This window comes from Podarcis vaucheri, assembly GCF_965113315.1.
Source record: "Podarcis vaucheri genome assembly, chromosome: 6".
NCBI classification, from domain to species: domain Eukaryota; kingdom Metazoa; phylum Chordata; class Lepidosauria; order Squamata; family Lacertidae; genus Podarcis; species Podarcis vaucheri.
In genome coordinates, this window is record NC_138764.1 from 96,674,789 (window position 1) to 96,701,301 (window position 26,513).

The window sequence follows — 26,513 nt, forward strand, 5'->3', positions numbered from 1 at the left end:
GTAGTCAGTAGCAGGAGGGCTAAACCATCACTGCCTTTGTGTATGGGGGTGGAGAAGCTTTCTAACGTGATTTTCCCATGTGCTGTCTGAAGTGGTGTGGTCCAGCAAGTGATGGGTCTGCTTCTTGTTTGGTTCATTCTGCAGTGGCAAATGCTCCTGAAGAGAGGGCCAGCCTAAAATATTCAGCTTGGCCCCTAGGCATTGGCTCCTAGAGCTGCAGAAATCTGCTCATGGTCCGGCTACTGTATGTTTAGTTTATCTTGTGTTGTTTGCTGTTTGCACGATGTCTCTGTAGTAGGAGTATGGCACGGCTGATTTAAATGGTTTTAAATCATGTTTCGCTTGTCGCCCTTCATAAGCCTTTATTATTATTATTACATGTGACTTGGCCAGAGAACTGTCATTTGCAGAAGTGAATTTCAAATGGTGGCTGTGTTTCAGTTCTCCTATTGCTTTGGAAAGTGTGAATTCGGTTTGCCTTTAAATGTAACCGGAATCAAATTTCCTCCCCATCCTTAGGTGCCACAGGTTACGCATCCCTGTCCTACAGGCTATATAACCCTGGTAGGTTCCTAGCCCTGGACAGCAGCTCAACACCTCTCAAAAGCAACACCTCTCAAAAGAAGCAAACTCCTGCAGAGCAATAGGGCAGAAAGTATCCTTTCTAGCCTACAATGAATTGAAACTAGTTACTTCCAGCATTTCTGGAGGGAACTGTGAGGCTGGATCTTGAGTTTCTTGGGGCACAAGAGTTTAACAAAAGCTCTCCGGAAGCTGTGGTGGCAGAGAGGGTAAAGGACAGGGTTGATGGCAGAATTGACCCACAGAAGCCAGAAGGAGGTCTCATACCAGTACTCGGGGACACAGTGACCATGACATGCAGCTCGAATAATCATGAGAAGTGTGTACGGTGCCCAGCAGAGGCCAAAAATCCCCACTATAACGGCCAGAGATTTGGCTACCTTCTTGTCTCTGGTGAGCCTAAAACGTTGGCTCATGTTCTGGGAAGCCACCTTCATCCGTTTCTCTAGAGAGAGAGTAGATGTTGAGTGTTTGTAGTTCTTTTTGATGAAAAGCTTTGCTTTGCTGCCGGTAAACCCAGAGCTCTCTGTGCTCGAATACTTGACATTCGTACTCTCTTTGCTGCTTTCTTCTTGGGTGTCCCATTTTGGGACACTCAGAGTTTCTGCCAGATCTCTCTGCTCCCACTTGCAGCATTTCATGGAGAGCTGGGCTTCAGGGCTCATTTCGATCTCCTCCACAAAGTTCTGGTTCTGAGCCTCATGCACCACATCCAAGCGGGCTTTGGTGCGTCTCTGGATGTTCAGGTAAATGCTCAAGTTGAAAAAGGCCACGCTGATGAATGGGGTGAAAAACTCGATGGTGGAGGCTGTGATGAGGAAATACCAGTTGTAGAAAAACTCAGCGTAGCATTCCCCGTCGGGTATGATGCTTCGGCCGGATATGTACTCCCAGCTGATAATCGCAGGTCCATAGAGCAGGAAGGCTAATACCCACACCATCGCCATCTTGAACACGGCTTGCTTGGTGTCTCCTTGCTGAGCTCTGTAGGACACCTGTAAAGGGAGAACATGCAGTTGTTTTCTTTAGATCACCAACCTTTTCAGGCACATGGGCGCACTTGGATTTTGGAACAAGGCACAGCAAGTGGAAGCAAGCAGGTACACACTTCACTTTCCCAAGTGATCTGTATAAAAGTCAGACCCAGTAGTAGAAGTCTGAACCTTGAAAAGCACATAGAGCCAAAAGAGGAAGTGGGACAGAGTGTCTCTCTCTCCCAATTTCCTCCTTCAGCAATATGTACTTCTCAAGGGAGAAAAGGGTAACTTCTTATAGAATCATAGAATCATAGAATAGAATCATAGAATCATAGAGTTGGAAGAGACCACAAGGGCCATCGAGTCCAACCCCCTGCCAAGCAGGAAACACCATCAGAGCACTCCTGACATATGGTTGTCAAGCCTCTGCTTAAAGACCTCCAAAGTAGGAGACTCCACCACACTCCTTGGCAGCAAATTCCACTGATCAGCAGCCTCACCTGTCCTGGGGACAGTCTATGGGATATCTAACAATCCGGGATAGCAGCGGGAAGCAGCGGGAAACAGTGCTGGAATAAGGGAATTTCCCACAAAAAAGGGGAAGGTTGACAGCTATGCTGTTACTCAGAGGCAGCACCGCATTTATTGTGGTGCAGTAATCTAAGCTAGAGGTTACCAGAGCATAGATGACAGAAGTTAGGCTATCCCTGCCCAGATGGGGGCACATCTGGGCCAGCAGCTGTAGGTGATTGAAGGTACTCTGCACTACTGAGGCCACCTGAACCTCAACCGACAGCAAAGGACCCAGAAGTTCCCTCCAAGCTACATACCCACTCCTTCAGAGGGAGTGTAAACCTATCAAGAGCATCTGGGGCATATTAGCACTGGAGGTTTGCACGATCATCAGGACAGAACAAATGGCTTAAAAGAAGAGCTGTTTTAGTCTGCTTTGCAGTATTCTCAGAATTTCTGGAACATGTTCTGTACTTAAAAAAAGAAAGAAATGTTCAATTCATTTGCATAAAAGCAATGCTAGTTATATCATTAGTGTGAAAAGCATAAAAAGGCTTTTAGTCTCTCAACCTGCTACATATCATGTATTAATATTTGAAGGTGGGTTTTGCTTTTTTTGACGCTCCATCAATTTGTTCATTATCTCATGTGCTGAAATGCATCGTGCTAAATGAAATGAATATTAGTGCTGCCATATGAGTTTATCTTGGGCCATGATGATCCTTACCATCACAGGTCCTCAAAGAGATTTTGCAGTTAAAAATAAGGAAATGCTTGGCTTTTCCTGCCCTGTCTTGCCTCCAGAATGCACCCCTTTTGGGGAACTTATGTGGGTGTAAATTCAATTGGCTTAAATTCTACCAGCATAGCCCAGGTTAAGCCAGGATGAGGGAGTTATGTTGGCATAAACATCTATAGTTAAAAATGTACAATAAAACAATCCCATGAAAATAGAAAAGCAAGTAAAACAGGGGAGTGGCTAGATCAAGGGAACGCCTGTGTAAACAGGTGTGTTTTCAGAAGCCTACAGAATGCCAATACAGATGGCGGTCTCTTGTATTTCAGCAGGGAGTGCATTCCACATATATATCTGCAGCTCAGGAAAACACATTGTGCATCTGATGAAGAGAACTGTAATCCACAAAAGCTTTCACCATAATACATAATACCGTATTTTTCTCTCTATAACACGCACATTTTTTCTCCTAAAAAGTAAGGGGAAATGTCTGTGCGTGTTATTGAGCGAATGTATGGTCCCTGGAGCCTACTGGCCCAAGTGCAGAGGCAAAAATCGGATCGCGTGGAGGAGGGAAGGCTGCAGAGAGGAAGCTGCTCAGGGTCTGCCTCAGGGTCTTACTGCCCACCCTCTTCTGTTTTTGGTTGCTGTGTTTGCTCAAACGCAACAAAGAACAGGGAAATCCCCTGCCCTCCTGGCAAGCAGAGGGGAAAGGAAAGGATCACATCCTTCCTTCTAATTCCTTCCTAGTCACACTGCGCGCAGGCTCCAGCCCACCCGGCTCAGGTTCCGTCGGCTAGGAGCACAACCGACAGCTACCACCTCCTCCTCCTCTCCGTGCTCTGGTGCTGCTGCTGCTGCGTCCAGCATTCTAGGGACTCGCAGGCAGCGGAAAACATGCAGGTGGGAGAGAGAGAGAGAGAGAGAGAGAGAGAGAGAGAGAGCTGGCTTGGGTGAGTGGGGGGAAACCTTTGCCTTCCTTTCCTCCCTCCCGTTAAACCCCTCTCCTGCATTGTTAGCCAGCTGCTTCTCCGCACACCCCTCTCGTGCTCCTTGTCCCTTCTGTGTTTTTCCTTCCCTCCCCACTTAAAATGTGGTTACTAAGCATGGATCCACATGGATCCTCAGGATCTTTGCATTGGGTCACCCCAAATTCACCATCAAATCACATAGCATGTTCATGGCTGCAGCCTGCACCAAAAAAATCATGCACCCACTGTTGCCTGGGGCCGCAATGGTGCAAAAATGTGGTTACAAAGCACAGATCCACATGGATTCTCAGGATTTTTGCATTGGGCTACCCCAAACTCACCGTCAAATCACATGTCTGTGGCCACAGCATGAAGCACAAAAATGATACATCCACTGTTTCATTCAGAATTTCCCCCCCTTGTTTTCCTCCTCTAAAAACTATGTGTGTGTTATGGTCAGGTGCGTGTTATAGAGCAAAAAATACGGTACATATTGTTGGTTTTTAAGGTTCCATAGGACTCTCTGGGTGGTATTAACCTAGTGAGCCCCATCAGCAAAAGCCCTGAGTGGGAACTTCCACTTACACAATGGGACTTTCCCTCTCTCATTTCCTCCCCATGCCCCCTGAAGTTGGCTCGCTGTGTGTGTGTTGGGAGAAGCCCCAGAACACCAGGTGGGACAAGGGACGGGAGGTGAGGAGGGATCCTTTCACCTGGCACCATGTTGAATTCCACCCACCACAATTCTTTTTGCTGCATAAGACTAACACGCAATTTTCACTTGTGTTATGTGATCTAAGGCAAACAAAAGAAACAGGCGAGGACACATTCTTTTCAGTGCATCTGCTGATGTTTCCCCACCAAACTTTCCTATTAAAAGCCTTGTTGTTACGTGCAGATTAGCTACTTATGTTAATGGCCAGCTTTATCTATCTGCTTTTCCCAGACTTACCGCTGTGAGCAGCAATGAAAGGGGATGAGCGAAAGGTAGGAGAGACTTGGGCTAATGGAAGTGATTTCTTTGGCCTTAGACAACCACGCGCTAATGGATTGAGATGGACATTTTAAAAGTGAATGCTTCCTTCCACTAGGCTAGCAACTGAAAAATAGCATATTTTTTGGTTGATAGAACCTGGGCAGGAGAAGGATAGAGTGGATTTTTGTGTGCAGGGAGGCTCTTTAGCCTCGTTTTCATCCCCAAAATTGGTATGCCAGGAGGGGCGCAGCTTCCGGTCTAGTGCTCCAGCAGTCGGCAGCAGGATCGCACCAGAACCCCTTCTTTCTCAGCACTCTGACCTGACCCTGATGACTTGCACCAGAGTGAGCATCTTCTGTTTCACCGGACCCCAAAAATGGGACATTCCAGGATACAATGAGTCTTCTGTGATTCAGCATGTCTCACTTATAACGGGACACTTGTGCGGTATGTGATAGAGCTCCTGTCTTGCATGCAGACGGTCCCAGATTCTATCCTCCACATCTCCAGATAGAAGTATTGAATTTTAGAGTTGTAAGGGTCCATGAGGATCATCTAGTCCAACCCCCTGCAATGCAAGAATCTTTCACCCAACGTGGCATTTGAACCTGCGGCCCTGGGATTAAGAGCCTTGTGTTCTACTGACTGAGCTCTCTAGGGAAATGTCCCTTGCCAGAAACCCTGGAGAGTTTCTCCCAGTCAGTGCCAACAATATTGAACTGGATGGGCCAATGGTTTAACTCACTACAAGGCAACTCCCCAAGCTCCTGAGTGTGCAGGAAAATGATGGCGGGCTCTGCCCTGACTTCGCAGGGATTTCTTCTCACTGCAAATGCTAGCGTGGCATGAATGTTCTTGCCTAGAACCATAAGATGGTTCAATTTCCCCTCTGTGCTTGCTGCAGTCCTGATGCTGCTCAGCTTCCCAATCCCTGGATAAAGCAATTTGCATGTTTAATAAGCTTGCATTCTAGATGCAAAGCTTAATTAAAGTCAGGAGTAGTTTCCCCTAATATAAATACATGTCTGTAAACATGTCATATATAAGTATGCCCTGATTGACTGGGCCTGTTGGGGGGAACACTTGGAGGTTTGCTTCAGCATAATACCTGAACTGGCATTTAGGGGAAGAAGGGTGATAGCTCTGTGGAAGAGCAATTGCTTCGCGAGCAGAAGGTTCCAGGTTCAATCCCCGACGTCTCCAGGTACGACTGGGAAAGATTCCCTGCTTGAGAGCTGCTGAGGGTCAGTGTAGGGACAATAGTGACCTAGATAGACCAATGGTTTGATTTGCCAATGGGGTGCAGTGATTTAAATGCCAGCCTTGGATGGAGGAAACCCAAATCTGAACCACACACGTTTTTGTTCATGGGCTAAAACACACTTTCTCAGGCTAACCAACTGCCTAAAATTTCTAATTAGCCCAGAGAAGCATATCATAAATGAAAAACATGGAATGATGATATGAGTTTGGTGTGTTAAACTATGGTTACTATAGGCAACTGATCTGGGGAGGCTTGGGAGTTGTGGACAGGCTGCCGTTGCCCTTTTTTTTTAAAAGAACTGTGCATTTATGTTTCACAGGGTGCGAAAGAAGGGCTTTGCACCTTGCCTGGGAGAGAAACCGCATGCCTTGCACCCCTCCTGGGCAACAGCTGTCCGCCCGCGACTCCCGAGCCTCCCCTGATCTGTCAAAACAAAGGGGGAAGGGGGCAGGAGATCTGTACTGCCGGACATCCCCGGTTCCCCTTCAGCAGTGGCAGTGGCAGCGAGCAGCTCCTGAAGCCAGCCAGAGCCAACTGCGCTACCAGGCTGGCTCCGGGCTGCTGAGGCTGCCACTGCCACGTTTCCCAGGGACAGATTTGCAAATCTGGGGGCATTCTGGGAACACAATTTGTCCGGGGACAGATTTGCAAATCTGGGGACTGTCCCTAGGAACCGGGGATGTCTGGTAACCCTATGTTAAACTGTATGCCAGACCCCTCTAATCTCTGGATCCAGCAAGACTTCTAATTCCTGGAATAGCCAAGACAGCTTCCTGGTGAGGTGATGGGGGATTAAGGGGTTCAGTGCGAGACGGCAAATGGATGGGGACTCCTCTCCCTCCACAGACAGGGCAGTGAATTGTAGTGATGTGAGCTACGCAGAGGCAAAGCAGCAAACTAGAGAGACATGGAGCAATATCTGATTTCTGTTTGAACCCAAGGCTGCAACTATGGGAGAAACAAAGTGTTCCTAGGGTGTTGACGCTGTGCACCCCTCCGTTGTAGGGTCAGGTTGTATATATGTGTAAATAAACCACATATCTTAAAAAGACCACAGTCTCCGTTCTCCCTCATTCCAAGGAAACCAAAACCTGGGGAAGTGCCTGGAAACCCCTGGGATCTCATGCAGCTCGGAGGTTAATAATAATATATATAATAATAATTTATTATTTATACCCCTCCCATCTGGCTGGGTTTCCCCAGCCACTCTGGGCGGTTTCCAACAAAGTATTAAAATACAGTAGTCTGTTAAACATTAAAAGCTTCCCTAAACAGGGCTGCCTTCAGATGTCTTCCAAAAGTCTCTTTGACATCTGAAGGGAGGGCGTTCCACAGGGCGGGTGCCACTACTGAAAAGGCCCTCTGCCTGGTTCCCTGTAACCTCACGTCTCGTGTAGAGGGAACCGGCAGTAGGCCCTTGGCGCTGGACGATGGGGGTGGAGACGCTCCTTCAGGTTGGGATGGCATGCAACCATAACAATAACAACTAGTGAAAGGCAGGCAACTGATCACATATTTCACTGCTGCATAGCCAGGGACGGAGGAAGGGGGGTGCAGTAGGGGTGGGCCGCCCCGGGTGTCACCACTGAGGGGGGTGACAAAATGCCGGGTGGCACTTACTGCAGGGCCTGCAGCATGCCCGTGCCACGCATCTCTTCTGTCTCAAAGGGTCCGTCCCTGCCTGACCCTCTGCTGTAGGGAGGAGGCAAGCAGACTCCTCGGAGGCCCCACAGAGCATCCTGCCCATAACTGTCAACGTTTCCCTTTTTTAAACGGAAATTCTCTTATTCCGAATAGGATTCCTCGCAAGAAAAGGGAAAAGTTGACAGCTATGGTCCTGCCCCGGCTGGCAGGCACCTGACTGGCTTGCTCTGCTTCTGTGCGCATAGTGCACATAGTTTTATATGTGGTTTATCTCTGCTTGTCACCTGGTGGGAAAATGGAGTTGGCAACATGTACACAGCAATCCTTCGCAAATGCCATTTTTAGTATTTTAAATCTTCCATCCTCTTTCGCTCCATCACAGCTCTGATAACCTATTACAAAGAAATGTTTCAGCTACACCACTCTCCTATTTTCCTCCTTCTTCTTTTTAGTTTTATTTTGACATGCTACCTACCCACTTAGCTATCAGTGCCATTGAAAGGTTTTTCTGCAGCAAAAGGATGAAATCTGGGTTCTTGAGCAAAATCCGGTTCTCTCCCTCTGGTAATACTGCTGTTGCTAGCTTTTGGGAGTTTTAAGAGTAACTTTCTAGTCCTAGTGACTGTGTTGAAAATTTTGAAAACAGGAAGATAGCTTGTAGAGAATGCAACAATGGCTTTCAAACGAAAGGCAGCCATGACGGAAGGTTTGTGATCAGGGGGTAGGACTTTCTCTATGGTTCTATGCATACAAAGTCCAATTTCATTATTTGTCACTCTCAGGTGTGCTCCCCCCCCGCCCCACCACCCAGCTGTCTGCATTTTTGTGTGTGTAAATACATGTACCAAAAAAGAGGGGGAAATACAAACATTTATAATCGGTCACAAAACTTTGCACTTTAAGTACAGAGCTGTATATTGATTGATTGATTGATTGATTGATTGATTGATTGATTGCATTTCCAGAAAGGTAGCTATGCTAGTCTGTTGTAAGAAGATAGCAGAAAGTCTTGCGGCACTTTTAAGATGAACACAGTTTATGGCATTACGTTTCCATGGACTACAGTCCATTTCATCATATCCATGATGTATTGTCCTGAGTTGTAGGTGTATTTAAACATGGGGTTGGGGAGCAGGAATGGTAAGCAGTGAGGTCAGGAGGAAATGAGATGCAGAAAAGTATAGACAGTGATAATTATGCATCATTACCATTGACCAGTCACTTGTTTTGCTGCTGCTAGCTTTAATCAAATGTCGGGTAGCAAGAATTCAGAATTCTGTGCACACAAGTGGGCAGACGACATCAAGCAAATATTTCTGAAAGTGATCTTCCTACAGTCTCGCCCACACCACATATTTAAAGTGCATTTATAGTATCTGAATAGCTATAGCCTCCCCCAAAGAATTTTGGTGACTGTAATTTACTCTTCACAGAGCTACAATTCCCAGCGCACTTAGCAAACTGCAATTCCCAGTTTGCTTTAAATGCATGGTATGCTTGGAATAGGAAAGAAAGTTACAGCATTGATGCGTAGGACACTTTCTGCTCTGTTCCAACAATTGTCCTTTAAACAGATGTCCTCTGACTGCAAGGGGGGGGGAAATAGGTATAAATACAAAGGAGAATTTCTGGGTGCCAAGATCCAAGCCTGGGCCACATTCTCTTTGGTGAGAGAACTCCAGCAGAGATTTACAATCACAAAATATACAGCAAAGCAAAGCATGGAAATATAGGCTATTAGAACCTTCAAATATGCCCTTGTCAGTTCCAAAACTTTCCTCATCTCCCAGAATAGGAAAAACACCACACGTTTGGTAAGATAAAAATAGTTTCCTTACAAATGCTTCAAAGGTCAGTTTCATGTGCTTTTCCACACACCAATCAGAAAAGCTGCATAAGCAGTAAAACTTGACTTTATTACAAAGCAGTGGAAATCCCTAATTATTGCTATAGGAACTCAAGAGTGGCTTGTGAGAGCCATGCGGTCTGAGCTTGGAGCAACCAGTTCAGACGTCCTCATACATTGAGCTTCTCTGGTAGTCTGAGGGGAACGAAGGCTTGATTATCTAGTCCCTCAAGATGAGCTAAGCCTGGCATGACAGCTTATTCTATAGTTTTAACCCCTTTGTGCATTAAGTAAGCTTAAGCATGTTGATTATATGAAGCTGCTTATCCTACAGTCAGAAGGGGCTAGAATCGCAAGGTCCTTTTAAAGGAATTCTAGATGCCTCCAAAAGGCACCAGCTGCTCCTGATATTGGCCCCTACACTCCCTAGCAGTTGCCACCTTCTTTAGCTGTGCCAGTTTCAGACCCTGGCTTGGAATGGCTTCTGGCTTCCTGAATATCTGTCCCTGTGCTCCACCCTGCTGTGGCTCAGGCCTCAACTTTCTTTGTGCTGAGCTGCCTCTGGTCAGCGGCTAGCCGCACCTGTGAGTTTGGTTCTAGCATGATACAGCATTGGGAAGGGCCACAGCTCAGTGGCAGAGCATCTGCTTTGCTCTCCGAAGGTCCCAGGTTCAATCCCTGGCGTCTCCAGGTAACTCTGGGAGACGCCAGGTAACTCTGCCTAAAACTCTGGAGAGCCACTGACTGTCAGTGTAGACAATAATAAAGTAGATGGACCATTGGCCTGATAGCTCAGTTGGTTAGAGTGTGGTGCTGATGAAGCCTAGATCGCAAGTTCGATGCTACATACTCTTCCATTGCAGAGGGTCGGACTAGATCAGGCACAGGCAAACTCGGTCCTCCATATGTTTTGGGACTACAACTTCCATCATCCCTGACCACTGGTCCTGTTAGCTAGGGATGATGGGAGTTGTAGTTCCAAAACATCTGGAGGGCCGAGTTTGCCTATGCCTGGACTAGATGATCCGCAAAGCCCCTTCCAACTCAACAATTCCATGATTCAGTATAAGTCAGCTTCCTGTGTTCCTATGCTGTGAAACCTAAATCTTCCTAGTCTTGCATTTTCTTTTCTTTTACACAGGATTTCAGAGAAGCAGGTGATAAGGCTAGAGGATCAGGGGCAAAATTTAAGAGGGGAATAGGCAAACAAACAGCAGCAATCCATCAGAGACAATCAACTCTTTTGCACAGTCACTACTCACCGCTCTTGTTACCGAGAGGAATCTGTCATAGCTAATCAGCACAATGTTGAAGACCGACGTGGTGCACAGCAGATAATCAACCACCAGCCAGAGCTTGCAAAAGCTTCTTCCGAAAGTCCACCTGCCAGTTAGCACGTAGGGCACATAAAGTGGAATGCAAAAGGCACCTGAAATGAGAGAGTTCATTTTATGTTTCCTTTGGACCACATCAACAAGGCCAAGAAGGGAGTTGTGTCATCTGGGCGGCTCAGGACCTCCATACACACTGCCCGGGCTTGTGCTATTGCACCAGTTTCACTTCACCCCCAGAGGTGCACTCCATTGTCTCTCGAGACAGACGGACACCAACAACAGCTTTGTGTTCCTCTTCTGCATTCTGGCCTCACGAACAGGGCACTGACTGTGTACAGCTCAAAGTGTATGCAGTGTACAACACGAACTTCCACTGCCTGCTGCCTGTCTCACCAATCAGATTCTTAACCCTTCCATGAGTTGCTGCGATATTACAAATGTTGATTGGGATGGATCAGTCACAAACTGTTGACCGTCTCCAAAACTGCTGTCAGGAAAGTGGATGCTCGTTTGCAGCAGAGAGGGAAATGCATAGAGTTTAGAGAACGACGTGCAGTCGTACTATTTGGGGGCAGGAGTTGATGGCTACGGAAGAAAGATAAGACTGTCTCAAGAATTAGGAGGTTACAGAAGATCATCATCCAGGGACTAGGGACCAGAGAGTCTATGTATTTGTGGCAGCATTAAAAATAGCAGCAGCAGCAGGAGGAGGAGGAGGAACAGCTACTACTGATTACAAATTTCCCATTTCACAGAATACCAATACATCTTGCTAAATCTCATTCTAATTATTTCCACAGAGCCAGTGTGGTGTAGTGGTTAAGAGCGGTAGTCTTGCAATCTGGGGAACCGGGTTCGCATCTCCGCTCCTCCACATGCAGCTGCTGGGTGACCTTGGGCCAGTCACACTTCTCTGAAGTCTCTCAGCCCCACTCACCTCACAGAGTGTTTGTTGTGGGGGAGAAAGGGAAAGGAGATTGTGAGCCGTTTTGAGACTCCTTCGGGTAGTGATAAAGCGGGATATCAAATCCAAACTCTTCTTCTTCTTCTCTTCTTCCATACAGACTGAACCACAGAAAGCAAACAGCAGCATGCAGGCACCCATTATTTTGCCTGGCTCACTTGTGGGCAGAACTAATGAATAATTAGCAAACTGAACACAGGAGCAAACTACCTTTTACCAAACCAGACCGTTGGTTCATCTAGCTCACAAATGCCTACTCTGAACAGGCAGCCACTTTCCAGGGTTTCAGGCAGCGGTCTTCACCAGATGCTGTGGATTGAATCTGACTATCTGAATGCAAAGCATGTGCTACACCACTGTGCGATAATCTCTGCTGAAATGTGCCGGTGCAGCGAGAACGAGAAATGAAGGTGAGTGGGGCACAGCTAAAAATACATTTGGAGTCGTCGCTTTGGGGAATAAGCCCAGGATTTTGTAACGGACTGGCGAGAAAAACTGTGTATAGCATTTGCTGGGCTATTCTTTGCACACACCCCACCCCCTGCCACACAAGGTTTTCCCCCACTGCCTTTCTGTCTATTAATAGCCCTGTGCTATGGGACAGAGGGATGCGGGTGGCGCTGTGGGTTAAACCACAGAGCTTGGACTTGCTGATCAGAAGGTTGGCGGTTCGAATCCCCGCGACAGGGCGAGCTCCCGTTGCTCGGTCCCTACTCCTGCCAACCTAGCAGTTCAAAGTCCAAGTGCAAGTAGATAAATAGGTATCGCTCTGGCGGGAAGGTAAACGGTGTTTCCATGTGCTGCTCTGGTTCGCCAGAAGCGGCTTATTCATGCTGGCCACATGGACCGGAAGCTGTACGCCAGCTCCCTCGGCCAATAAAGCGAGATGAGCACCGCAACCCCAGAGTCAGCCACGACTGGACCTAATGGTCAGGGGTCCCTTTACCTTTACCTATGGGACAGGGATGGGACTAGAACAGACTCAGGCTGTGCAAAGCTGGTTATAGACCCAGGCCAGGTGGGAAATGTAGTTGTTTCACCAATCTTGGCCAAAGGGACCCTCTTTGCCTCTACCAGGGAGACTTGCAGTAAAGGCAAAGGTACCCCTGACCATTAGGTCCAGTCGCAGACAACTCTGGGGCTGCGGTGCTCATCTCACTCTATAGGCCAAGGGAGCAGGGGTTTGTCCGCAGACAGCTTCTGGGTCATGTGGCCAGCATGGCTAAGCTGCTTCTGGCAAACCAGAGCAGTGCACGGAAATGCCGTGAATTATGGTGCTGGAGGAGACTCTTGGGAGTCCCATGGACTGCAAGAAGATCAGACCTATCCATTCTGAAGGAAATGAGCCCTGAGTGCTCACTAGAAGGACAGATCCTGAAGCTGAGGCTCCAATACTTTGGCCACCTCATGAGAAGAGGAGACTCCCTAGAAAAGACCCTGATGCTGGGAAAGATGGAGGGCACAAGGAGAAGGGGACGTCAGAGGACGAGATGGTTGGGATGGTTGGACAGTGTTCTCGAAGCTACCAGCATGAGTTTGACCAAACTGCGGGAGGCAGTGGAAGACAGGAGTGCCTGGCGTGCTCTGGTCCATGGGGTCATGGAGAGTCGGACACAACTAAATGACTAAACAGCAACAAAAACAATAGAGCAATGAAGGTGGAACAAAAACGAACCAGAACATTTGTGATATAAAATGTTGCAGGAATTCAGCAGGAAGTTACAGGATAGGCACTGATTGGAAATGAAGCAATGTGACCACTCTAAAACTTTTGCAGGCTATAGCACCATGAGCATTATTTCACGACATGTCTTGAGGCGCCATTACTTTCCCAACCTTGGTACAAATTGGTTTGGGGAATAGGCCTCATCCCAAAAAGCCCTTCTAGACTTTTAAAAAGGGTCAGCAAGACAAACAATATGTACTGTGCCAATCTCACAGTTTATAGTATAAATAATTTGAAAAGTCGCAAGACACACTCATTCCAATGCAACGTTTATAAGCCAATACATAAATAACGAGAGCAATTAATGGGTAGTTATGTACGGTCAGAAGCCTAATTATAACTGAATCAATTAATAAGTCAATCATGTTGTGATCCTAACAACAAAGCAAAAGCCAAACCGCTTTGCCAGGAAAATTGTATCAATTCCCCGTGTTTGTTCCAGTTTTTAATGTTAATTATGTACCGTATTTTTCGCTCTATAACCATAACACGCACGTAGTTTTTAGAGGAGGAAAATCCGTAGGCATGCCACCCATAGGCATTTCCTCCTTAACACGCACAGACATTTCCCCTTACTTTCTAGGAGGGAAAAAGTGAGTGTTATGGTGCAAAAAATACGGTAACTGATGTTTTGGAATGTTATTAATTTCATCTCTTCAAGAGAAATTATTACACTCTTGCTACATGCTGATAAGATTCTATGTATCCTGTGGAGTCCAAAAGGTGTTATGGTATTATTGTCCAACACGGGCAAATACTGCAGTAAAGAGTACTTCAGATTATAGGCTGCAATCCAGATATACCTGAAGGAACGTCTCCACCCCGTTCGTTCAGCCCAGACATTGAGGTCCATTTCTGAGGGCCTTCTGGTGGTTCCCTCACTGCGAGAAGTAAGGTTACAGGGAACCAGGCAGAGGGCCTTCTCGGTAGTGGCGTCTGCCCTGTGGAACGCCCTCCCATCAGAGCTCAAAGAAATAAACAATTATCTGAGTTTTAGAAGACATCTGAAGGCAGCCCATTAATTTAGGGAAGTTTTTAATGTTTGATGTTTTATTGTGCTTTTAATTCTGATGGGAGAGTGGTTGGGGAAACCCAGCCAGATGGGTGGGTTATAAATATTATTATTATTATTATTATTATTATTATTATTATTATTACCCATAACTGGGTGAGGTCCCATTGTTTTCACAGGAACTTACATTGTTCAGTGGGGCTTCTTCCCAGTGAGTGTACATATTGAGAGCATACCCTCAAGTGTACAAATTCAATGGCATGTACTTTTGAGTCAGTTATGCCTAACTTTGGTTGGATTGGAGTCATGCCAATAGTACATATGAACAGAAGCCAGAAGGAAAACTGATAAGACAAGTTCCTAGCTTTTCTTGGGAGCCACCGTTTTAAATATTGTGTGCAGGTCATTCATCTTGCTGACAAAGCAGCCGCAGCCACAGCAAGAATAAGACAAGTTTTCAGCTTTTCTTAGGAGCTACCATTATAAATGGTGTGTGTGCAGATCATTCATATTGCTGATAAGATTAAAGAAGCAGCAGCAATAATTAGTGCATTCACCAATCAATAGGGGGTCAAATTAGTGTCTCCAACCATTACAGAGGCACAGGCGTGGAGCTGTGACAAAAGGAACTTATGGTTGAGGCTGACAAAAAAATGATTTTTTAAAAAGCTGCAGATCTTCCAAATGTTACCTTTGGAGATCTAGTGAGAATAGAAGCTGTGCTTTCTTCCTAAGAAGTACAATGGGTGGTGGTGGTGTGGGGTGGGGATATGGAGCATATATGCAAATGCTTGACAACCTTGGTTTTATGCAAGAAACATTGCTTTATTAAAGATTTGTAGTATGAAAGGTGTTAGCTCATTGTTAAAGTGAATCTCTCTCTCTTCGGAGAGACCTCCTGCCTGGGACCCAGAGCCCATCTAAAAAAGCATTCTGTTTCCATAGCCAGCCAGATGCTTCTACAAAGCCCCACTAGCAGGGATGAAAAACATATCTAATCATTTGATTCAGCAATACATTTTAGATAGAGTTCTCAGAAATATATTGCCTTGATATTACCTTTAAAGGGCTTCTTGTGTATCCTGTACTCTGGGAACTTCAAGCTGAGTTAGGACTGCAAAGGATATAGCAGTTCTCTCTCTCTCTCTCTCTCTCTCTCTCTCTCTCTCTCTCTCTCTCTCACACACACACACACACACACACACACAATGTTGCAATGTTGTGCCCTCCAAACACCTTGGACTACAACTCCTATCATCCTAAAAAGGTAAAAGGACCCCTGACCATTAGGCCCAGTCTTGGCTGACTCTGGGGTTGCGGCGCTCATCTCACTTTATTGGCTGAGGGAGCCGGCGTACAGCTTCCGGGTCATGTATCCAGCATGACTAGAAAGTATCCCTTAGTAATTAGCTGGGACCAAGCTATTTAGCAATTATTTTGATTAACAACCAATACTTCGGATTGAGGCTGAAGCCTAGTTCACAGCCAGTGCAGTCATCAAAGAGCTGACTGAATCTGCCTGTGTTTTTATACCTTGGTGGAAGATGAGCTACTGCCAACTTCATTTTCTTATCCATCTTCAAAGAGAGCCCCACACAGAGTATACTGTCTTGAAGTATGCCCAGATTATACCTTGAAGTTACATAGACGACTCCTGCTAAATCCCCTTCCATCATCATAAATTAATTCTTGTTGCTGCTGATCTTGCCTCTTATCCCTTCCACTGTTTTACAGGAGTGGAGATCATCAGGCCAGGAGAGCAAATGTGGCCCTCTGCCTGGCCCTTGTCATCCCAGCCGAACAAGTCTCTGAAGGAAGAGGGACAGAAAGCAAGGCCTCATGATAGAAGTAGTGGGTGGGCAGGCTGATAAGTGCATACACAGTCCTTCAGAGAGCCTGGCCCCAACTGATACAGTCATACCTTGGAAGCAAAACGCCTTGACACTCGAACGTTTTGGCTTCCGAACACAGCAAACCCGGAAGTGAGTGTTCCTGTTTGCAAACGTTCTTTTGGAACCTGAACGTCCAGCATGGCTTCCAATTGTGCAGGAGCTTCCTGCAGCCAATCGGAAGCTGCACCTTGGTTTCTGAACGTTTTGGAAGTCGAACGGACTTCCGGAACAGATTCCATTCAGCTTCCAAGGTACAATTGTATATTGAATTGTGCCTGGAAAAGAACTGGAAGTCAATACAAGTCGCGTTAAATCAAAGCAGTGTGTTCTGCAAAGGCTAACCCAAGTAACACTCTGCTGAAATTTGTCTACATTCTCACGGGCACCCCCATATAGAATGCATTACATTCATTTAATCTGGACATGTCCAAGCAGGCCTGTATAATTGTGGCCAGGTCTGCCTTCTTCAGGAAAGAGCACAGCTGGTGAAACTGTGCAAAGACACTGCTTGCCACAGCGGTTACCTGAGTATACCTGGAAATATACCAGATAAGTAAGCACCTTCAAGCTATGAGCCTGTTCCTTTAAAAGAAGTGAAGCACCATCTAGAACAGGCTACAAACCTAAACATGTACAGCCTGGGTTCCAGATACCTTAAGGCAGAGCTTTCCGAACTTTTCATATTGGTGACACCCTTTTTAGACATGCATCATTTCATGACACAGTAATTCAGTTTTACTAGCAAACCAGAGCTTAAACTAACCCCTTTCCTCCTGAAGAAACCAGAGGCCTTTCTCCTGGGCATAGTTGACCAATCGGTGTTAAAGAAGGATAGAACTTTCTTTATGTATGCTACAGCAGCGGCAAGAATCCTTATCGCAAAGCACTGGAAGACACAAGATTTACCCACTCTGGAAGAATGGCAAATGCAATTAATGGACTACATGGAAATGGTGGAAATGACTGGCAGAATCCGAGACCAGGGAGTAGAGTCGGTAGAAGAAGATTGGAGGAAATTTAAAATCTATTTACAGAAACATTGTAAAATTTTTGAATGCTGATGACGTTGAAATGAATTGAAGGGGTTCTAGCAACAAGGTAAAATGTAACATGGGACTGATAATAGATAAATTAAATTGGATATGAATTTGCTGAACCAACTTTAAAAAAGGGATAGGTTGGCATTCAAGTAATTTTGATTGAAATGAATGAACGTGACTAAGTTAGATCCATTAATTTCAGTGGATCTACTCTGAGTAAAACTTAGTTGGATACCACCTGTAAGAACAGGAGGAATGAGACTTCCGGGTTGGCGCCTCTGGCAATGGCGGATTTCCTCCGATCGGGAGGAATCCGCTCCGTGGAAAACAGGGTCTGAACCGCCACGGCGAGGCGGAGACCCATCAAAAACCACAGGCGGGAGAAGCCTGTGGATGTGGGATTCAGCTGGCACCTTTGCGCCCCCCTACTTGCGGGGAAACACGGTTTCGGGGATCCGGAGCGACATGGGGTGAGTGGTGTGGTGCTTTGAATCGACTGCTTCTTTCACGGAGTGAAGCCGCATTGCTGTTGCCGGAGAGCACTGACTTTTTCCTGTGGGCAATTGGATTTTAAATAACTGCCCGTGAGTAGAACGGAAAATTGGATTAAGAAATTTCTTTTAATTTGGCACTGAAGCGGGAAGGTCTAAACAGGAAGTCCGCCTTCCGCTTTTGTAGATAGATTGAAGCAAAGACACGGCAAGCTAGAGTTTAGAAAGTCGTCTGTAAAGGATCAAATTTTCATCATTTAAAATTACTGAACCCCCCTTGGAAGCAGGAGAAGAGGGGCAAACTTTTTTTAGACTGTTTAAACCTGCAGAAGAGAGAGTAAAGAAAAGCAATTTTCCACCGTCTTGAACCTGGGAGCGGGGTGTCAGGACAGACGTTCTTGGGAAGTTCATTGACTATAGACAAACGTTTTTGACAGATAGTTAAAAGAAGAGAAACATATTGATTCCATTGTTCCCCTTCGCATTTAAAAGGAACAAAATATTGACAAAATATCTGAAAAAGGAAACTTTGTTGTTAGATCTGCTTTAAAAAAAAGAGAGAGAGATGGATACAAATAGAAACTTTTTCCCCTAGAGGGATCTTGTGAAACTGTTATTAAATCCGAACTGGGGAGCTTTGCAGCTGCAATAGATTAAGATTGTGGGACCAGACTTTGACCTTGAACAAGAATGTACTCGGAGGCTCTGGTGCTTGCCTTTTGCAAGACAAGTGCTCTATTGGAACAGTTACATGAGAAGATGGATTTGATGACTGTTGTTATCGGAAATTTTGGACAGGCAGTGGGTACCTATATAGAACCCACTCAGGAATTAATCCAGGAGTGTGCTCTGACAGATCAGATGAGGGAGGAGGTTGTTGCTGGACCTCGGGAGGCAGAGATGGAGGGAACTGTGGCCCAGCAGGAACATGAGTTGTTGGATTTGATGAATGAACCTGGAAAAAACCAGATTTGGAGAGATAGAGTTCTGTTTGGCTTGGAGATGGGGGGCTGGATAGACCTCCCTATGCAGGGATGTTTTGACTTTTCAAGTCTGGCTTTGGGCTGGGGGGAGCTCGGAGTTGTGGGGGCCCTTAACTTTGGAGGGACCTTGAAACATGCTTTTAAATACTACATGGAGTTCAGTGTTGACTATGGAAAAAGGGCTGATTTGTCGAGAAGGGACAAAAATATTGTCAAGCTGGAGTCTCTCCGAGTGAAAGGAGCAGAAGACAAAGTAAAGTACAGGTATAAATATGAAGAAGACCTGCGGAAGGGACATGGAAGAGATTTAAGAGCCTCGGACATAAGGTTACCAGGCTGATGGACTAGATGGATGCGATAGAAAGGACTGACAAAACCCGAGACCAGGAGGAAGAGACGATGGATGAAGATTGGAAGAAAGTTTTTAAAAAATTATTTAGAAAAGTTTTGTAAAATTAATGAGTATTAGAAAAATGTTGGAACAAAATTATTTGGCTTTAGCAGAAATGTTAAAAAGAATTATGTAAGAATATGTTATGGTTAAGAGAATTTGGTATAAATAAGATTTAAGTTTTAAGTTTTAGGGTTTTTATGGTAAGATAAGGTTAAAATAGATTAAGGTAATTTAATGACAGAATATTATGAAAGATGGAAAGGATTTGCTGAGATAATTAACAACTAGAATACAAAAAAGGGAGGTGCGAGGAGGTCGATGAAATAAGGTAATGACAGTTAAGGATTTGGGAATATTGGATCTGTTTTTAAATTTTTTGTTTATTTTTGCTTTTTGATTTTGATGTATTGTGTGTTTTGTTTTTTCTTTTTGACTTTGATTTTTATTGATTTTTATTGTTTAATTGTTACTTGTTTTTTCCTTCTTTTTTTCTTTGTTTCTTTGTAATCTTAAAATTCTCAATAAATATCATTTAAAAAAAAAAAAGAACAGGAGGAATGTTCTGCTGGATCAGACCGATGACCCATCTACCCTGAACCCAATATCCTGTTCCCACAGTGGCCAGCCATGCTATGTGAAGGCTGTAAGCAGTTCCTAAGTGCAATAGCATTATACCCATTTGTGAGTCCAATAAAATGGTGTTCAGGGACATACTGCCTCTGGCAGTGCAAACAGAGTCCAGCTATCATGGCTAGTTGTGCCTCATGTCTCCAAAGCCTGACTAGCCTCAGCTAGAAGCTGGACTTTTTGTGTCGCCAGTCCCCATGCTATTGAATTCTATTCAGTGCTAGGCCTACCCACCATTAGACCCCCTAATGCTAATGAACACGATTACCTTAGGTTCAGTCATTTTAATGCATCAGCTGGCTTGCTCAGTTGGTTGGAGCATGGTGCTGATAACACCAAGGTTGCAGGTTCGATTCCCGTAAGGGACAGCTGCATATTTCTGCATTGCAGGGAGTTGGACTAGAACGATCCTCAGGGTCCCTTCCAACACTATGATTTCACGATTCTATTCTAATGGGTGCACACTGATCACAGCTAGCAATGGATACAACTCACAGGCTCGGATTGAACAAAACAGTTGCTCAGGCAGGAACCAGCGCAACAAGTCCTGCTAGTGCAATGGAGCTTCCCTCTCTTCATCCTGTGTGTCCTGTGCACCCCTCAACTCAACTCAACTCAACTCAACTCAACTCAGGAGGGTCAGGAGAACCTCCAGAACAGCACGCAGGAAGGGGAGAAGGGAAGTAGTTCCATCTGGCAAGCTGAAACATTAGAGTTCATAGGTGCCAACTCCCTGGGGCCCTGGGTGCCCAAGCACCCACAAAATTCTTCATGATGGGGCAGGGCATCAACAAATTTTGTTGCTGGTCCTGGGCAACCACAATCGTGGTGCCAAGTTGGCACTCCTGTTAGAGTTGATGAAATGATCATAACAGCATGATGTTGAATTCCTCCCTATGGAATAGTCTTCCAGCAGAAATTTGGCTGGCACCCTCATGGCTAGTCTTGTTTCCTTGAGAACTTTTTAATATATATATATGCTTTTTGTGCATTAAATTCTGTTGTGCACCACCCTGGTATTTTATGTGGTGGGGGGGTGTCTCTCAACGTTTAGATCTATAAATAAATAAACCAACCCTTTCCTAGAAACTGACAGCTGCTTTGTTTTGTCTGGATTGAGTCTTACTTCATTTGCCCATGTTTGCAAAGCCATTTGCAAAAAGGAACAGTGGAAAGTTGGCAGACTTGAAGACTGCGTTTGCAAAAGGCTACGGATATTTAAGGATTAGAGTCCTACTTTCAAGGAGAAATGATAGCAATATTTTTTATTAATAATCCCCTGTGCTCCTAAATCACCCAAGTATGTCAGAACATTTTGCCAGGCAGGCACTTCTGGTCATTCTCAGGAGCAACAAATGCTCAGGTAGCACCAGATTTGGAGAGAAAGAGCAGTGCTATCAGACACAAGCTTTTCTTATCTAAAACGAAGAGGAGAAAAAATGAGTGCCCTGTGAAAGATGTTGTATTGGATGAAGTTCTGCTACAATCAGGTCTATCAGTAAACACAAAGCTGGCTTGATATTTTCAAAGGAAAGTGTACACATAAAGTGATTTTTTTAAAAAACAAACAAAACAGGTAAAACCAGGAGCTTGTCTCTGGTGAGATGCAGTGCTATGATGTTTCAAACTATTGTATTTCTAGTCTGCTCACTACACATCCAGCGACTTTTCCTATATGCAGTTAAATGGGACTGTCTTTGTATTAGGTAGACATGCCAATGGTAACGGGCGGAGGACACTTTTGCTTAAAAAAAATGAAATGCATGTTGATAACACCTCTATAGAGATAATAGGTGGAATCCATGCTCCAGCAATGCCCTTATTTGACTACTGCAGTGCATTATTCATTGAGTTGCTCTTGGAGACCAATCCAACACTTCAGTTGATTTATAACATGGGTCAGCAAACATTTTCAGCAGAGGGCCGGTCCACTGTCCCTCAGACCTTGTGGGGGGCTGGACTATATTTTTTGGGGGGGAATTCCTATGCTCCACAAATAACCCACACATGCATTTTAATAATAATAATAATAATAATAATAATAATAATAATAATAATAATAATAATAATTTATTATTTATACCCCGCCCATCTGGCTGAGTTTCCCCAGCCATTCTGGGCGGCTTCCAATCAAGTGTTAAAAACAATACAGCAATAAATATTAAAAACTTCCCTAAACAGGGGTGCCTTCAGATGTCTTTTAAAAAGAAGATAGCTGCTTATTTCTTTCACATCTGAAGGGAGGGTGTTCCACAGGGCGGGTGCCACTACCGAGAAGGCCCTCTGTCTGGTTCCCTGTAACCTCACTTCTCGCAATGAGGGAACCGCCAGAAGGCCCTCGGCGCTGGATCTCAGGGCTGAACGATGGGGGTGGAGACGCTCCTTCAGGTTTACAGGACCGAGGCCATTTAGGGCTTTAAAGTAGACGATTGGGCCGGATCTGGCCCCTGGGCCTTAGTTTGCCTACCCATGGATTATAACATGGGAGTTAGATGGAAGGCTGCTCAAAACATTTCTCTCTAGTATTTAAGGGGGGGGGGGACACCCTTCATTCACTTTCATTCTGTAGCATCAAATATAACCTAAGACACATTTCTCTTGGGATTAATATATCTAAAGGATCACCCGCTCTGATGTGAACCTGCCCATTAATTTGGACCTACATCAGAGACTCTTACTTTACCCCTGCCTTTGAAAAAAAGTGAGTTTTGGCCCGTGGTAGGGCCATTTCAGTAGTGTCACCCAAAGTTGTAGAATAATCTCTCAAGAACAGGCGCTTGGCAGCTACAATGTTGGCTTTCTTTTCCCTAGCTTTTAGTAGATGGTGGCTTTAATTTCAGTCTTAATGTTGTATTCCTGCATTTTTGAAGATACTGTTGTTATGTGCTATTCTTTGCTGTTGGTTGCCTGAAAGGTTTTCCTGAAAAAGGGAATAAAAATATGAAAGTAAAGATAGTTATTTTGGTTGTTGTTTTAACACACACATTCTTAAAATAAAGTGTGTGTGTGTCTGTGTGTTTGAATTTTGCTGGCTCTCTCTGTCCACTCTGCAGCATGCAACTGAACTTTGAAATGGCACCTTGATTCCTATTTTCCCTCAAGGGGATTTGTGAAGCCGAGTTTGCACAGGGTTGCGGCCAAAACCAATTATTTACTTTGCCGTCTAACTCCAACAGCTGTTTTCACACATTATATACTTGCATGTGCACAGCAGTCACACAAGGAAAACGTTTTATGTGATTTAGGAATAGACGTGTGTGGATGGAAAATTCCGACAAATTCTTGAAGCAGTCCTGACGTTTCATGAAGTGAAAATAATGTTCCTGCTATGTAGAAACAGAATCCTGTTTTTGTATCTGTTAACATCATACTCCGCAGTGCAAAAAAGAAAAAAGGGGGGGGAAGGGTTAGGTTTATTGTTCTGGAGGGATAATCTCAGAGTTTATTTCTGCTTGCAAATCATTTGGCAAGGGACTAGCCCACCTTGTATCCTTTTGGAAAGCATTTAATCCATATTGGCACATCATCTACCTAGTCTGGCATCAGTAGGAAATCTACACTGACATCCACTTTGCTTAATCCCCCTTGCCCCCAGGCTGCCTGGCATATCCATCAATTTGCATTTCAGAGGTTTTGCATCTAGAGAATGATCACAGCCATATGGAACTGTGCCTCAACGCCCAGAAAGATTCCCCTTTGCTCTTAGCCACTGTAAGGTGAAATCCAGGATTTGACCCCAAAAAAAACTGGAGAGATGAGTGCTGTTGGAGGACAGATATTACTCTTTGTTGGCAAAAGGGGGTGATACATGGTCAACCAACATCTGGAAATACTGGAAGTCACCCCAGGAATGAGTCACAATCTTGGGTTGACTGTCAAGGATATCTGCATAATTTCATCAGCCATCTGTAGAATTATATATCCAGTCTACCAGTATCTTCATTTTCTGTAAGATAACCATGCCTGCCCCCATTCCCTGAAAAACGAGCCCACAAAAGTTAACATCCCTGCTCCTCTGGAAACAGTAGTCCCCGCTGAGATTTTGTTCTGAGCAGTATTGATAGATACATAGATAGAGGTCTGAGTAAGGGAAGCCATGGTAACAGGTAGTCAACAGCACCCAACAAGTAAACCACTATGCGAGGAAGCAGCTACGGTACCTCTCTAAAGCTGGATGCTGTCCATGTGTGCCTGTCCTTGGGAACCTACGCTTTAAGGGTAGAGAAAGGGGAATCCTTTGTACTTAGAGAAAAATAGGAGTAGCCCAGAGTGATTCGTGCTTTATCCTCACAAAAACTGGCAGGGCCCAGGAGCTGTGTGCACACAGAAAACAGGTACAAACCTCCAGTCATCCATGGCTGGAAGTCTGATGTGCTGAATGAAAGCAAGTAGTTTATGGCATGCTTCTCTACAGCACAGAGGGACATAAGAAGGTGGCTTAGACTGGGTCAGACCAATGGTCCATCTAGCTTAGTATTGTCTATACTGGCCGGCAGTGGCTCTCCAGGGTTTCAGGCAAGACTAGTCTTTTGCAGCAGCACCTGGGGACTGAACCCGGGACCTTCTGCTACACCCTTCCTGGAGCATAAGGTGGGAGGGAATTGGGAATTGGGAAGTTACCAATGGTCTATCCATCTCAGTATTGTCTACACTGGCCGGCAGTGGCTCTCAATGGTTTCAGGCAAGACTAGTCTTTTGCAGCAGCACCTGGGGACTGAACCCGGGACCTTCTGCTACACCCTTCCTGGAGCATAAGGTGGGAGGGAATTGGGAATTGGGAAGTTACATGGTCTGTGGTGCATATCCTCTGAGCCCTGGTTCCCCTCCATGGCTCCTTTGAATCCAATCCACACCTTAGGACCCCTTCTATGGCAGTGGTTGACCCCTCCCAATGTATTCATGGGTGATTAATTTTCAGTGTAAATTTAATACGTTCTCAGGCATACATACAGGTACATGTTATATTCTTGGAAGTGCCATCTGCAACACAGTGAATCCAAAGTTTTTGAACCTAAGCAGATCCCCCTTACTTGGAAATGAGTCCCCTTGATCTCAGATAAGGCTACCTTTATGTCATTTCATGGGATTTTGTACCAAAAACAATGCTACAATAGTCTTAGTTCCAAGCAACAGGGCAGACATCAGTTATGAAAGGGAGAAAAAGTGTCATTTTTCTACGCAGTGGTTCCACAGTGGAAAGAAAACATTAGTTATATAAAACTGGCTTGATAACCAGAGTAGTTCTTAACCCTGCCCACCTTTTGTCGTTACATATAGTTGCATTTGACTCTCTGCTGTTTGAAATGCTTTAGCCTGGGAAAATTACTTCCTGGCTCTAAAAGGCATAAGCAGACGAGTTAATCTTTCTAAGAACAATCTTTAACAACTTGAAATTGTGCCCCAATGGGAGGGGGACAGGCGAAAGTCTCCCTTAGGCCCCCTTTCCCCTCTAATTCCTCCTGAGAAGCGATCTACAGAATAAAACTAAGCGTCTTCTCCACGGCATCCTGCCCAGACCTTCACCGCGCCATCCCTTTTCCTAATGGGGTTAGACTAGCGTACGAAAGCATGAGCCACGGAGGAAGAGAGGTGAAGCCGAGGTGTGGTACTTTACCTACTAGGAAATCGGAGATGGCCAGGTTCAGAAGGAAGTAATTGTTTTGCGTCCTCAGACTGGAGTCCACCACAAAAGCCAGCATCACCAAGGCATTGCCAACGACCGTAGCCACGATCAACAAAGCCATGAGGACGGCCAGGACGATGGTCCACATGGTGGAGAAGCGCCCGGAGAGCTGGTCCCCAGCGGCCTTCTCCTGGCTCCCGGAGCCATTCAGGGGCAAAGCCACCGAGGAGCTGTCCATTTCAGCACCACGCGGCTCAGCGGCTCAGGCTGCGGGTGGGAACTGTCCGAGCCACCTCCAGCCGGGACCGGGACGGCACACCTGCTGCCGGGGCTTGGCTCCTGCCGGGCAGACTCAACAACAACTGCCCCTGCATTGTAGACCCACACCCAGCACCCCACAAGTCTCAGCAGCACCCCTAAAGATGACTCGACCCCATCCCACCAGCGGTTCGTTTCCTAAAGAGCTCTCGTGGAGATGATAAAACACAGAGATTCTGTTCCTTCGGTCTTGTGGTCTCCAGTTCTTTCCCCCGGTGGGGAGGCGGGTCTTTTTCCTTTCCCTCTCTGCCTCTGCTTTCTTCTTGCTGCGTTTTTATTTCCCTGAGAGGCAGAACCACGAAGGGAGAGTAAGTGAGAAGAACTCCGCTGGATTTGGGGCTGCAGGTTCTCGCGCAACGTGCGAAGCGTCTGGCTAGCCTCTGGGCGAAAGCGGAGCTTTGCCTCCGAAAGGTGGAGCCAAGCATCTAACCCTGGAGCTGGATGTGAGTCCGAGCAGGAGCAGCTCCTCTGTGGACAGTTCCATGCTGGACAGCCATTGGCTAGCAGCCTCAAGAAACCTGCAAGCCGCTCGTCTCACTTGCCGCTTGCTTTCTTGTTTCTGCCTTTAAGACGCCGCTTTGTAAAATCCACACACGGGTC

General features: G+C 45.6%; 1 protein-coding gene across 1 annotated transcript; it reads right to left on the reverse strand.

Annotated features, from left to right (window-relative positions):
- Positions 1–393: 393 nt before the first annotated feature.
- On the reverse strand, positions 394–26,513 carry HRH3 (histamine receptor H3). The gene is made up of 3 exons (XM_082226281.1): positions 25,587–26,513; positions 10,772–10,938; positions 394–1,577 (listed from the first exon to the last, which is right to left on the reverse strand). Exons 1-3 carry the CDS (start codon positions 25,831–25,833, stop codon positions 690–692), a joined length of 1,302 nt encoding a protein of 433 aa, XP_082082407.1. The 5' UTR covers positions 25,834–26,513; the 3' UTR covers positions 394–689.

What these genes read in the sequence shown, in the direction of transcription:
- HRH3 (XM_082226281.1), bottom strand. Translation starts at nt 25,833, where the DNA reads ATGGACAGCTCCTCGGTGGCTTTGCCCCTGAATGGCTCCGGGAGCCAG. An exon ending in CATCTCCGATTTCCTAGTAG is followed by an intron (nt 10,939 to 25,586) that starts GTAAAGTACCAC and finishes CTCTCATTTCAG; the next exon opens with GTGCCTTTTGCATTCCACTT. An exon ending in TCCTCTCGGTAACAAGAGCG is followed by an intron (nt 1,578 to 10,771) that starts GTGAGTAGTGAC and finishes CTCCCTTTACAG; the next exon opens with GTGTCCTACAGAGCTCAGCA.